This window comes from Protopterus annectens, chromosome 3.part0 (assembly GCF_019279795.1).
Source record: "Protopterus annectens isolate FY-2018-M chromosome 3.part0, PAN1.0, whole genome shotgun sequence".
Lineage (NCBI taxonomy): Eukaryota > Metazoa > Chordata > Ceratodontiformes > Protopteridae > Protopterus > Protopterus annectens.
In genome coordinates this window covers 247928833-247944845 of record NC_056731.1, presented here as the reverse complement: position 1 = coordinate 247944845, position 16013 = coordinate 247928833, and the positions used below count along the sequence as shown (strand labels likewise).

Genomic DNA, 16013 nt, shown 5'->3' with positions numbered 1-16013 from the left:
CGAAGAACTAGGTTTATCAATAATTATCTCCGTTGGTTCCGAAACATGTGGAGCCAAGGAGGTTGATGACTGAGAAATGTTTGACAATTTTTCAGTGGACTCTGACTGAGCTGAAGAGACAGGAGAAGGCCTTTTGGTTGGTTTGTCCCTCTTAGAAGAGGAGGATGAATAAGAAGCACCACTCCACAAAGGTCGGTCTCAAGAGTCCTTTGACAATCAATTTAATTTTCCTCTCTTGCAACACACGGGGGCTAAAGGAATTTCAGAAAGTGCAATCTTCCTGGAGATGGATAGCTCCTAAACAATAAACACAAATGCTATGTCCATCTGTAATAGACATTTCTGGGGCGCATTTTTGACATTTCTTAAAGCCTGAAGGCTTATGTTCTTTTTCCCTAGTCTCTTTGGACATGTTAGGGAAGAAAAGAGTCCTATATATAAACACTAAGTAACAATCACACAGAATAACCACTTCTAGAAAAAAGAGAATATTAATACTCTAATTTAACATCTATAGCACATCTAGTGAATATAAATGGAAATAGCTTTGCTCTAACTAAAACAAGCACTAGGACCTCTAATTTAAATGGACCTAGTAAGCTATAATAAAAGGACAGACAGAATAAACTAATACCACTAGCCCTCTAACTAAACCGGGCAATTAGCTCTCTAACTTAAACAAGCTAATGAGCTAACCAATAAACTAACTAACCAACTAGAAATACACACACTAATAAGCAATCTGAAGAGCACCACTACTAAGATAAACTACGGGATACACAGTACAGCCCTGTGAAAAACGACAGCCAAAAGGCAGCACATTACAGCAGAGAAAAGGAGATAAACTTAAGCTAAACACTAAAACTACGCTTGAAAAGGCACAGCACTCAGAAAACTAACTAATCTCTAAATTCTAAATAGTTTTAAATCCTAGAAGTCAAAAGATAAAAAAACATAGCCACCGCCACGAACAGAACATCCAACCTCGTAAAGCGGCAAATGAGATCTGGGGAACTGCACCACTGCATCATGGGGTACCTACCTTGCCACAAGCCAGGTTTGAGACTTCTAGCTGGTGTATTCAGTCGAGTCGGAGCCGAGGATCAGCTCCAAACCCATCCAAGTAAGAATGAAGGCGAGATAGGACAACATAACATCATTACACTTTAGCATTCTTTATTGCAATAATCACTTCAGTAACATAATTCACTGTTTGAGGTTTTGTTCCATCGCTGTATACCCGTGGTTGCATAAGAAGTATATTACCCCATGTTAAATACAGCTGAATTACCAGAAGATTGATGAATGGGTGGATACATGGAATACAAACCAGACTCATTTGATATAATACTGTTAGGATTCTACACAAAATTCCGAACAGGGTGAGTGTTATTATGCATTTTGTCATGCACTAATAATTTAGCACCAAATTATTGAGCGAAATATCAAAAAAAAAAAAAAGACATTATAAAGCACTGACTAAAAGCAACTGTTTCTAAATCACATTATGTTATTCATAGCTGATTTTGTACATAATCTGATAAAAGACAAGTCCACAGTTCAGTCTTTATCCAAAAAACTTAACAGGCGGGACAAAAGTCAGTACGATACAAGATATAATATCTGAATGTGGATATTACAGTAATATGGAATACCTTACATCCGGAGGTTGAATTAACAGAACTTTATAAATCCATGTGTGAAAAAGGATAAACATGATAAAGCAAGACATGGCATTTTGGTCTTAATTCTTTAACAAGCCCTACTGCCTGTCTTTCCGCTTTGTTATTTGCATTATATTTGGAACCACTGGCAAAGAAAATAAGGGATTCAGAAATTCAAGGATATAATTGGTATGGTAGTCAAGAAAAGCTGGCTCTATTTGCTGATGATGTTATTTTATGCCTGACAAAACCAGAAAAAGACATTACAATGCTGTGGAACATTTTGTGACAGTTTCAAATCTTTTTGGGATACACAATCAATGAAGCTAAAACAAAAGCAATAGCAGTAAATTATGTACCAACATACAAATTGATTCAGCAACATCCTTATTTATGGGGACATGATGAAATTAAGTATTTAGGAGTATGGATTAAAAGTTATGCTGGTGTGGCAGCTAAGGATATATGGGAAGACACTAAACAAAAGATAATACAAAATCTGAGAAAATGGAAGCTTTGTTATATGGATATGGATAATAAGATACAAGCAGTCAAAATGTTTTTAGTCACTTTAGTCGTATACACGTCAGGCATATTTTTATCAACCAGAGGAGTTGTGGATAGCAAGTAATAAAGAGCTGAAGGACTATCTGGGAGGGATAAGCTCATTCTTCCAGTAGAACAGGGTGGATTGGGATTACCCAATTTGAAGGGGTATTTCAGAGCTCTTATGCTTTTCCGCCATTTTAAAAGAAGTAACAACTAAACACACCAACCACACATACATACATACACACACACACACACACACACACACACACACACACACACACACACACACACACACACACACACATAAAGGAAAGGCGGAAGGTCTACCAACGATGGTGGAGGAGAAATACCAAAAGGGTATAAGAAAGGAAAGAAGGAAATACCAACAATGGTATTAAGAATTACTGCAAATGGTAAGAAAGGCAGGAGAAGGGTTAACAATAATTAATGGAGATTACCAGAGGTATGGGGTAGAGTATCCAAACACACAGCTGACAAATATAAGGTATAATCAAGAAAATATATACATATATATGTATATCTCTATAGGTAGCGAAAATACAAGATACACAAAATTTTAAGCCTTACCTGAGAGCAATGGCTAACACGTCCTGCTGACATAGCGGCAAACAAGATCTGAGGTATGGAGAGAGGGGGATTGTGGGTAGAGTCTTAGCTCAAGAATGTTTGGCCAGTGCGAGCTGTATAATGGCCAAGCTGGTTCAGAGCCCCATTCATCAAAAATGAATGAAGATTAACAACATCAGATCTATAATTACAAAGTGGAAAAGAATGATGCTGAAACAAGGGGGGGAGGGCTCAAGAAACAAGGAGAGACTGGGATTTTGGACGAAGACCTTTAAGGAGAATAACAATAATCATACAGAATTTTATATCCATAAAGTAGCAGAAAATATTCTAAGAACTAAGCCAACATGGGAATACAGAAAGGAGATTCTGCTGATAGGGATGACTGCAATTAAGGATATAGACAATAGGCAAGCAGGGGCTGGAATTTATTGGAGAAAACTGACAAAAAAACCAAGGTATTGGGATCAAATAAACAGAGAGGGAAAGATGGTAGAATGAGAAGATACTAAGAATTTATTTGGACTGCAGGTTAGAGACTGTCTTCCCCTTAAAGGATTAATATCAGAGAACAAGCAAAGAGAAAGAAATAGGGGGGTTCTAAACAAAAGACCAGCACTGGTAGAGTTTCTATTAGAATCTAGAACAGAAGCTGCCATTAAAAAAGGAATAATTAGTAGAGCATATAAAATATTGCATGATAACTATAAGAATCAATCAGAGGAGGTTACAAAAGGATTGGGAAGAGAGAATGGATAAGCAATTCACAAAGAAGCAATGGGAGGATATATGCATGTCTCCCAAATACGCAACAATATCTAGAAGATTTAGGATTTTTGCTTGGAAATGTTTACACAGATATTTTTATACCCCAAGTAGATTCCAGAGAATTTTTCCTCAGGTATATGGCAAATGTTGGAGATGTGATGGGGAAGAAAGAGGAACAGACTTTAAGGATTCCCTGTCAGAGATTCTGGGTACGCAGACTGGTGTGACAAGGGAGATGATTTTTTTGAGTTATGATACAGAATCAGAATTGCCTAGACATGGTAAGGCCTTGCTATCTCTAATTATGGTGGCTTCCAAAAAAAGCAATTACTAGAAAATGGAAATCAAACTCTATCTAAACCAACTATATTAGAAGTAGCAAATATAGTAAGACAAATAAAACAACTGGAACCGAGATCTTTAGAAAAAGGTACGGGCAAACTACATAGGAAAAAAATGGAAATTGTGGGAACAATACATGCAGGGGAGGAAAGAGGTTTAGGACTTGAATGAGCTACGTAATGTTTGAAAACGACTGGGTAGCTTATAAAGAATGTATAATGTTGGCAGCTGGGAGTTTGTCAGTATGGTTTGTGGTGTAAAATGCTTGCAACTAGGATTGTGTTGGCATGGTTTGTTTTCATTTATATAAATTTATGATTGTGTCATATGTGATGGTTTAATAAAAATGTTTCTTGTTTAAAAAAAGGGGGGGGCAGGAATTGAATAATTTATGTAATGTTTAGGTTATATGAAATATAGCAATATATGTTAAGTATGATGTTTGTTAATTTTAACTCAATACAGTTTGATTACTTTTATATAAATGTAAATGTGCCTGTGTCACAAGCGATAATTCAATTAAGGTGTTTAAAAAAAAAGCCCTACTGCCCGAATCCTATTAGTGAGACACAGGAGGCAAATACAGGGAAAAGGAATATTTATTTTTATTCTACATGATTACATATATTTCATAGGTAGAAAGTTTGCATGTGGGTGTTACGCAAGCAAAAATGTCCAACAGGGTGTATGTTACTGTGCAAATAACACACAGACAGAGGTATTCTGAGGCCCGATGGTGGAGGCAGAGGGTCCCTACATCCCTGGAAGGGCGTTATTTACACAGTAGCACACACCCTGGATGGCATTATTGCACTTAGAGAATGGGCTATCTGTTAAGCTGTTTTGAATTTTTTTGGTTTTATTTTCTTTTAATTACAATATATATGCATAAAAACACACACACACACACACACAATTTTCTATTATTTTAAATAATCAGTTACTTTTATTTGCACTTGCTAAACAGAAAAAATGCTTAGTGAGCCTAAAATAATGGCTAAATCAATCTCACTCTCACTTTCTTGCATGTATACATACATAAACACACACACACACACACACACACACACACACTTTTAATTTTTTTCAAACATCCTTTGTTTTAATTTTACACTCGCTAATCAACAAAGTAGCTGTTTAGCGAGCGTAAAATTGTGGTGACTGTTAGCTTTCTTGCTGTCCAAGCTTCACGGCACCTTAATATGCTGCCGTGAAGAGTTAAACTAATTTTTCAGCAGGCATTACCTGTACATTTTCAGCCTGCTGAAGAATATTCCTTCTCTAATCAGAGTTTAATGCAGGGTTTGTCCATTCTCTAAAATACTTTGGAACACCCTAGTATATGGAGGATACATTAGTTCCACCATGTAAAAGTGCTTGTGAAAAAAATTATCATAAGCGAGCAATAGGCGGCACTATTCTCCCAATTCTTTAAAAAGCACTATTCTCTCATGCACAACAATGAGAAATGACAGCTAAATAGAAGACAAACAGAATATTTCATTTTTTACATGACTGCAAATATAATTTTCTGCTATGTCTGCATTACACAGCAGCAGGAAGTAATAAAATCTAGGCAAAAGGAATATTTCATTTTCTCATACACGATTATGACAATTTGAACTTGAAATGTGTCTTGCGATGGCAAGACTGTTTCCATTTTCTATTGTTATTTTTCTGTAGAATTATAGGAATTTATACAGGTCATAGACATATTATTTGTTTAACTAACATGAGGTTTGTACAGCCTCACCATGAAACCAGTGGGTTGCATCTGTGCAATGGACTTATTGAATATGCATTACTCATACTATCTCTTGATTTAGGATTGGTTACTGTGACCTAAGTTGGGTGTTATGTTTCTATTTTATTACATGTTTATTACCCTTTGTCCATTATTTAACTCTGCACTGTTGTACATTTCTTGTTTTCTGATGAAGTTCCAGGATATTTAAGGAATGAAAAGGCTAAAGCCACCAGTTCATATGTTGTGTTTTTTGTCCATATGCCTTATACGTTTTTAAAGTGTTATAAACATAATTTGTTACATTGTTTACATGTGAACATTGCAGCAACTATTCTAATACAGGCCTTTTGCACAGCTCAATTCTATATCCATGTAACCACGCAAAATAGCACTGGGAGCCAGTGAAGTAGAGGCTACTAATTTTACCACATAAATGTGTTTATTAAAAATAATGATCTGGGGAAAGCAACATACAGCTTAATGGTTTTGATTCTCTTGACAACCATTACTCTTTGATACTTGATATTGGCAAAGAAATAGCTAAATGTAGACAAGAGCAATATTTTCTGTATTTTACATCTGTCTGCAAATATCACACAATGTACTACTTGCCAGTGGACATATAAGTGCACATATTCTTGCCTTGGAGTCTATGCTTTTTTAATAAAAAAATATTGTAAAAAAAGACAAGCAATAGCGGGCAAGCACCACATGATATTATGATGCTGAATCTTACAAAATCACAAACATCCAATATCCAACAGTGAGAAGTAATTACCAAATAAAGAGAAGACGGATATTTCACTTTATTTTCTTTAACTGCAAATCCACTTTGGGGAATATGTCAGTTCTCAAACCATCTCTAACTCCCATTACAATCTAATGCAAAATGTACAGTTGTGTCATTAAACTTAACTGTAGATGTTTGAATGATCAAATGCACCTGTAGCCTTAGCTATACAGGTTACACCTTGCTAAGCATATAACAGCTGGACAGCTTCCAAAGCTTCAAGGGTACCTTCCACACACCTAAATCATTAATCAGTTCAACATGACCGGCTTTTGTGCAAAATCCTTCAGAGTTTTCATGCCAAATGAGAGTGGGAGGTTAGAGCTCTGAACAAGTCAATGATAAGAAACTAAAATTAAAAGTTCTCACCCTAGTAACAAAAACATACAAAAATAAGGGGAATGGAAGGAGTGGGGTAGCTACTGCAGCAGTGATCATCTGAATGTCAACTGTTACGGTAAGTTTATTTATATAACTGCACTATGTACATCATCCTGATCACTGCTGCAGTAATCTTAGCTAAACAGATAGACCACCATTGCTTAGACTGACTGGGAGGAGGAAGAATGAGTATTCCAGAAGTCTCTGAAGCATGGTCCTAGCAAAGCTTGACCTAGAGAAGGAATCTAATTTTAGTACTTTGCAAAGTAATACACAGAGGACCAAGTTGCTGCTTCTAAAATACTTCTGAAATCCAACACTTTCCAAAATACCACAGAAGAAGCCAAGGCCCTGGTAGAATAAGCCTCGACTCTGCCTGGAATTGCCTTGTTGTGGTGGATATAAAGTACAGCTGGGCAAGTAAACTTACAATATCAGAAGATACTCTAATGACTACTGTTATGGGCTATATCCTGCTAAGGCTATAACAGCCAGCCAGCCAGCCTCCAAAGCCTTCAAGGCACCTTAAACACACCATAATCATTAGTCAGCTACAGTAGAGCTGACTAAAAAGTCAGGTTTGAGCACTAAATCCTTCAGCACTTTCACAACAACAGAGAGAGGGAAGCTAAAAGCCCTAACAAGGACAATGCTAGGAAAATAGCATACAGAACCATACCATGTTATAAAAGGCATACAAAAATAAAGGTGAGGGAGCGGCCACTGCAGGACTGATCATTTGGATATCTACTGTTATGGTAAGTTTACTTGCACAAATGCACCGTGTTCATCATAAGGTTCACTGGTGCAGTAGCTTGTGCTAGCAAAGCCTATTCTAGACTTGGAGTAGGAATGTAATTTATAGTGCTTTGTAAGTGTGCACAGAAGACCAAATTGCTTGTTCTAAAATACTTCCAGAATTCAACCCTTTCGAAAAAGCTACAAATAAAGCCAAGGCCCTGGTGAAGTGAGCCCTGACTCTGCCTGGAATTGTTTTGTTGTGGTGGGTATAACAAAAGGTAATAAGCATAAGACACCAATGTTGAAATAGTTTGTTTTGGCACAGGTTGTCCTTTTTTCTTACCTTCACAAGAAATGACAAATTGATCTGAAGATCTGAAAGATTTAGTTTGTCAAAATAGTACTCGAACATCCAAGTTATGGAGTATCCTTTACTCCTCATTAGGTTCTGATAGAACACAAGATGGATAGCTTGGCTTTAGGTAAACTTGGATATCACTTTAGGCATAAATGAGGATTAGTTCATAAGGATACCCTGTTTTTTGTGGACAATGAGATAAGGCTGACAAATCCTGAGATCTTGCAACTCAGACACTAATACCCCTGCATGAACAGTAAGACTGTTTTTCTATGTTAAGAGCCTTGTCAGCCTGATGAGCTGTTTCAAGTTGAGCAAGAATTACTTTTTCTAACGCAAAATTAAGATTCCAAGGAGGAACCACATGTTATATAACCCATATAGCTTAGTCTACTGCAGCAGTGATCTTTACGAAGAACATCCTCTATAACTACATTTGTACACATTCAGTGCTAATGCTGAAATTCATTATAGCACAGTTAGTTGTACATTCACTATAGAAATATTACTGATGGATGGATAATGATATTTAACATGACTGTACATTACTAAAGTAGGTGGAAACTACTCAATATTACTATAAAAATTAATAATAACAATGGATGTTATACTGCCACAGAGCTGAAAGCATTTTATGATGTAACAAATACAGTGGAGAAATAAAGGGATTCAGTTTAATTCATTAAATGCATCTGTTTAGAGATGGGTAAAAAAGCAATAGTGAGGTTATACAGCAGGTGATAGTATGAGGATTATAGTAGCCTAAAATAGGGAACAAGGGGTGCATTGCTCATGTGAGGAGGGTGGCAGAAATGTAAAAGAATGCACAGAATAATGCAGACTGATGAACACAAGTTGTGCTTATTTACTATAATTGTAAATAATCGTATCAGAGATTGATATGGAAATGGGACTGGCTATCGGTATGAGTTTTAAACAGATAATGGGAATAAAGAAATGGATGTTCCAGGTAGCCTGTTGGGGTTTGCTATGGGCAAACTAGTCAGAGTATTACCAACAACAGTGACAGGACAAACTGGCAGAAAGAGTACACTGGAATGGTGTGAGACTGAATGTTAAATGGAGAGTGAAACAAAATGTCTGCACTCGATCAAATTAACTTTCTTTGAGGAAACACTAAGTATTGAGGCCATGAAACACCTGCACACATTTGACAGGAATAGAATCTATAGTACTTGAAGGAGTAATATAAGGAACGAAAACAGCAGGATTAAATGTGTTTGCAGCACTACATTATCTAATAAAATGCTAGATATGCTTGCCTGTAATGCTCAAAGAAGACTTAGAAGATGGGAAGAAGCATGTGTCGTACTAGATCATCACAATATGAATAAGTTACTGGTAAGACAAAAACAGGCTTTCTCACACACACGCACACACACACACACACACATATATATATATATATATATATATATATATATATATACATATACATACATATATACAGAGAGAGAGAGAGAGAAATATATTACTGAAAGGGCAAAATACGATTGTATTGGTATGGGAAAATAAATAAAGGGATGAAACAGACTGCATCTGGCAAGTTGCACCTATTTAATGTGCAGTAATGCTTATATTATGTTAATATGGCAAAACTAATTACACAACTTAGAGGATATATATATATAATGTTGTATTTGCAATGTGCACTACAGCAAAAAGAAAGTGGTGCCAAGAATATAAGCTGTGATACTGGGAGCTAATGACCAAGACAACTGACTAAAAATGTTGGCAAATCAAAGGCACAGTGGAAAAAGTACTAATCTGAAATATCACTGCATAATAATACTGATTCCCTCATTAGGACTTATCAATACTATAATAAAAAATAATTTATATTACTTTTGCCAAATACCTGAGAAATTGAAAATATGAATTTTATTACTCAGAGAAATAACAGTAAAACACATTGGTCACCCAAGCAGTAAAATTTAGAAATTTAAGACAATGTGATCCTCTGAACTGATTTTAAGTAATTTTATAAAAGAAAACACTGTCTCCATGTCACATATTATTACATCATTCTTTTGTGTTCTGACCTTGAATTCCTGTCTCTCTCTTCCATGGAAACTTCCTCATCCCTACTGAAGGCTCCTTTCCAGAAAGGATGGTGTAGCAAACTCTTCCAATCCAGTCTTCATTGAAGAATAAACAGAATGTTATTGTTCTATCAGTTACAAAATACTAACATATAATAATTTTTCTTGTACTTTGAGAAAAAGCATTCAGCGATACAAATATTCAGTCCTTTTAATGTAATCTCCAAATATACAATCATTTTAAGAGGATGTGCCGTTCTTGAGAAAACTAAGAAACCCTCCAAATTTACAAACAATTTTGTTTGCACCTCATTCATCCATTTGAAAACTTCTCTTTGTCTTTATTATTGGGGATGTATGTATAAATAGAATGTCCCCTCTGGCATGTATATGTCCAGACACATGGAACAACTAACACCCACAGAGATACTGTACTAAAAGGATACAAGGCCTAAACAACATGTCCTGCACTGACAGACTCAAAGCCCTGTCACTGTAATTGGTATCCTACAGACTGCTAAGAGGTGACTGTCTGGCATACAAGGCATCCCCCAACCCAATACTGCAGGATTTACCACACATCAGCAAGTCAAAAGGCATCAGAAATACTCAGTCTAGGAATCTAAACCCCTCTGCAACACCAACAAAATTGTTTGGAGGGACACTTATCTCTCGCAAAGGATACTGCTGCTCTGGAACAGACTTCTCATCCACAGTAAACAAAGTTCATCCTTGTCTGTATTCAAGCACAACTTGGATATGTGGATGGGAAACAGAAACTTTACCCCAGGACTGCCCCTTGTTCTACTAATGGACAGCTCTTAAATGCTTTATCTCATGCATGGGTTCCCTCAAATTATCCATGGCATGAACTCAGTTATTCTCACTGCGGGGTAATATGCAATTATAGACCGTGGGATGGGTAAGGTCAATCTCTAACCAAATGGGATAAATTAACCCATGCAAAAAAGGGAAATTGGCTAGGCTCAAAATGGCCCACAAGGGCAGCTAGACTAGTACTTACCTATGAAACTATTAAGACATGATTCTTGTCCACTGTCACTCCCATTAACTGCAGCCTGCTAACTGTACACATTAAAATTCTCTGTTTACACCACAGACATTAATTAAGACACTCATTATGAGACAACAAAAAGGACCAGCTAAAGTCTAATGAAAAAAGGAAATAAAGGAACGGAAAACAGGAAAATCAACACTGGTTTTAGAATGATATATCTGCATTTAGTGTCATTACAGGCACCACAGATTTTATGCACTTTTAAAAACTCATGCACACTTACGGAAGCCAACTCAGTCCGCAGAAAATGTGTTGTTTTATTCATCAGCAAAATAACTACTTGAAAAAATCCACTCAGACCATCTTGTTGTACTACCCACCATTACTAAGTCTTACAGTTTTACAAGGATATTCTAAGGAAGGTCTTAAATAGGGGGTTGCCCACTGCAGACCTTTTGATGTCATAACTACTTAATGAGCATACTCTTCTGATAGTCAAAAATGAATTTGACTAAAAAGTAATTATGACACAAACTTTTTACACTACTGCAAGTTATTAACTATTTCCCTACATTTTCAGCTAAATGGAACAGAACATGGCTATATGTTATATCAGGAATATTTTCATAGGCAGACTGTGTGTGTGTTTTAAACTGCCAAGTGATATGACTTTGTATAACATAAGATAGCTGCCCCCAAACAATCAAGGAGAAAGAAGCATACATATTTTTACTGCAGGAATGCCTCATTTATCTGATGCCAAACGTAAAAATGCAAAAGAGACCAATCTTCCCTTTCATCTTTAAACAAACTTTGTATTTAAATCACCATTCAGTATTACAAGCTCTCTGAGTAAAGAGATACTGCTGAGAAAGCTAAGCAAACTCTTCAGTTCTACATTTAGATAATTTGATGCATGTTTCTATAAAATGTGGGCTTTGTAGCATTTGCTGGTCTGGTTGGAAATGTACAATGAGGAAACTTTTACTATTAGAATTGTTACTGTGGAATTATTTGTATTGCATCCCTTAAAATGTGCATTTCAAATGTTTCTGCAAATTCATCAAATCTTATTATGTCAATAAACAACTGAAGAATTTATCAAATTTTGAAAAGCTAGAACTTTAAGAGTTAGAGTTTGGAAAAAATAGTAGTTATGTACTTACCATAATGGTCCATGTGTGTTCTCTATCTCAGCCTTTATTCTCAATGATGGGTCGGATCTGTCTCTACCATTTCAAAAGCTCAAGGCCTTCAGCAAAGCTTGTGGGCATTCTCCCTTACCAATAATGCAACTTTCTAACTTCCTCAGATATTGTTTGCCCCTGGTAACTCATATAAAGCAATTGCTTTAATAGATTAACAGACAAAAAGGTTATTTCTGAGGTATAGAGTCCTGTGATACCCAATTACTAAGCACTATTCTGTCTCCCAGAAGTATAGGCAGGGGATATGGAGGGTGGATTGTGAGAATAACGGTCGAGATGGATAACACACATGGAACATTAAGATAAGTACATAACATCTTTATGTTACATCGTCAGTCATGCTGTGATGCCTGTGCAATGGCCCAGTAATCAAGGAGCCTCAATTCTCACCATTAGCACCGGTGAGGGGTGCGCACACTCGGGGGATAACAAGTACACATACAGTAAAGTACAATTTCCTGTAAGAACACACAGAGATCACAGTCAGTCTGGGGCTAGTTTCTCCCTTTCTCTCCAGATCCCTAGTAAGACTCACCACTGGCACAGCTATAGGGTTCAGATCTCAATCGAGAAGTCAACCAAATCCTCCAGTACCCTCTCTGTCCAACCAGTGCTTTGTGTCCCTGCCCAAGTAGCTGACATACACTTTGAGATTTGGTTTATATACAAACACACAGACACTCTGTAAGGCTGGCACACGTTCTCCAGCTTTGCCCCCTCCTGCCAGACTATAAGGTAGTGATCACTGCCACCAGCTACTCTTATCAGCTACTAATAAGGACCTTTGAAAGGATGACCAGTTTCACTGTGTAATATTACTCTTATTATTGGAGTTGCTTGGACAGTAGTACCAAATACATACAATGTACTCTAAGAGCTTAAATTATCTCTACAAAAAACAGCCACAGTTGAAAGGATGAAAAGTATTTAATAATAATTAATAAAAACACAAGACAAATCTCATCAATTCAACACGGTGGTAATCAAAGAGTTCAGAGATCACAGGAAACTTTTAAAACAATATTGTAGGATAGTCTGACATAAATATAGAAAAACAGCTAGACTTCTTGTTGTTGTCTTTCGGCTTTTCCCGGTTAGGGGTCGCCACAGCAGAACTCCGGTCCGCTAATGATTGTCAGTAGATTTTTACGTGCCGAGTTGCCAGCCCTGACGCACAACCTTCTGGCTAAATACCTATCTAACTAAGAGAAATACTAAAGTAAAGGTACTGAACCTGGGAACAGTCAACCAAATAAAATCACTTGAAAGTTCTGCTCCACAAACGTGACTAAGCACCAGCACAAAAAATTGACACCTCCTTTTTCCTTCTTCCAAATGGTTTATAAGTATAAAAAATTAACTGTCAGGTTAAGCGCTTTCATCTATCAAGACTTCATCAGAACAAAAAACAATTGCCACACCATCCTTATATACATCCTAATTAATCACATGTTATGTTCCAAATTAACTTTTAAAGTGCTAGTGCATAAACTTGAGGTTCCTTACATAGTATAATAATATATTTAACATACATTCATAATTCAAATAACCTATAAATGAATTAATAAATGAAATGCTAGTACAAAACACATTTGATTACCTTTCTCATTCAAAATCTTATAATATATGATAAATAATATGTTAATAAAACTTTTAAGACTTATTTTAAAAAAATATTTTCTAAAATAATGCATTTAAAAACCATTAATGTCCTTATTCTACCTCCTATCAGCTTCTAAAATGGGCTTGATGGACAAATACTCATTTATACCGGGGGGAACAGATGCATTCAACTTAATTTGCCATTTTACTTCTCTTTCCCCCACTACTCTCCTAATGTCACCCCCCCAAGGGTTGGGCTTGACCAACTCCAGAATCCCAAACTGGAATCCTGAACATTCTTTATTTTCATTCAAATGTTTCCATAAGGCATTTTTTTCATCACCCTTTTTGATACTATAATCATGGTTATATATCCTGTTTCTTAGGCATCTGGTGGTCTCGCCCACATAAAAACTTGGACACTTGGTACACTTGGCTAAGTACACCAGATGCTTGGACCTACAATTGCCCTTTTGGAACTGTATCGTAGTTCCGTTCGTATCTTTGAGTGTAATTGTGGGGGAATTGATAATATAATGACACTGCCTACAAGTCCCACATCTCTGTGTCCCTTTGTCGCTAGTGCCCTGGGGTCTTATTTTTGTTTCCAATAATTTCTTCCATTCTTGAAAACAAACAATGGTTTGTCCCCCACTATTTTGGAAACTTCATTGTCCACCTTCATAATATTCCAATGTTTTTCCAAGAACTTCCTAACATCTCTACTATGGGTTGCATATTGTAAAACACAGACTTTGCCATATTTTATGTTGTCGTTAGAACTAGTAGTATCCTTCGTTACAAGGGTATCACATACACTCCAATCTTTGCTTCCCAACAGGGGTTTGTACTTCTTAGCCCATTGCCTTTTGACATAGTTGATGACATCTGTCAATACCAGTAGGATACCCCCTTTTCGTGAAATACATCCCTATCTTCTCTAACTCACGATCTACATCATTGATGTCAGATGTCATCCGGGCCGCTTGAATACATTGGCCTTTGATTATATTTCTTTTTTGGGCCATGGGATGACTACTATTAAACTGGAGGTATGAATTACTAAAAGTGTCTTTCCTAAATATATTAGATTTAAATTTCCCGTTCTCCAGGGTTATCCTGGTATCTAAATAGGGAATGGAAACTCTGTCTTCACAAAATGTAAACTTTAGGAAGTCACTACATGTATTCAAATAGCTCTTAAAACTGTCCATTTGCTCCTTATTCCCCTTCCAAATGATAAAAATGTTGTCCAAAAAGCGCAAATAGCATCCCATATGTCTAAACCAATCTGTATTCAAAATGAACTCCTCTTCCCAATCAGTAAGAAACAAGTTGGCAAACATGGGGGCACAAGCCGCCCCCATGGCTATCCCTTTCTTTTGTCTGAAATACTCCCCTTCATACATAATGTAATTATGAGATAAAAAGACATCCATGAACTCCATTATTAACAGAGTTCTCTCCCATGTAGTGTCACTTTTCTTTCTAATACTTTCTTGAAATCTTAACATTCCTTCATCTTTCGGTATGCTAGAAAATAAATCTACTACGTCGATTGTTATCAGCCATTCTGCACCTATTGCCAACTCGGGCTGTAACCTACTCAAAAAATCCCATGAATCTATTACTATATGCGGAATATTCTTGTATATAGGTTTGAGCCATTTGTCTATCACCTTCCCAAAAGGAAAGGTTTTTGAATCACTCCCTGATATAATAGGCCTGAAGAAACAGGATATATGACCATGATTATAGTATCAAAAAGGGTGATGAAAAAAATGCCTTATGGAAACATTTGAATGAAAATAAAGAATGTTCAGGATTCCAGTTTGGGATTCTGGAGTTGATCAAGCCCAACCCTAGGGGGGGTGACATTAGGAGGGTAGTGGGGGAAAGAGAAGTAAAATGGCAAATTAAGCTGAATGCATCTGTTCCCCAAGGTATAAATGAGTATTTGTCCATCAAGCCCATTTTAGAAGCTGATAGGAGGTAGAATACGGACATTAATGGTTTTTAAATGCATTATTTTAGAAAATATTTTTTTAAAATAAGTCTTAAAAGTTTTATTAACATATTATTTATCATATATTATAAGATTTTGAATGAGAAAGGTAATCAAATGTGTTTTGTACTAGCATTTCATTTATTAATTCATTTATAGGTTATTTGAATTATGAATGTATGTTAA

General features: G+C 36.3%; 1 protein-coding gene across 1 annotated transcript in view; it reads right to left on the bottom strand.

The window, feature by feature from the left end:
• ULK4 (unc-51 like kinase 4) overlaps nucleotides 1-16013 on the bottom strand; it is a 4087308-nt gene that overhangs the window by 3491737 nt on the left and 579558 nt on the right. The window contains exon 9 of the mRNA XM_044064733.1: nucleotides 9995-10090. Coding sequence (XP_043920668.1) covers nucleotides 9995-10090 — 96 coding nt within the window. The remainder of the gene's footprint in view (nucleotides 1-9994; nucleotides 10091-16013) is intronic.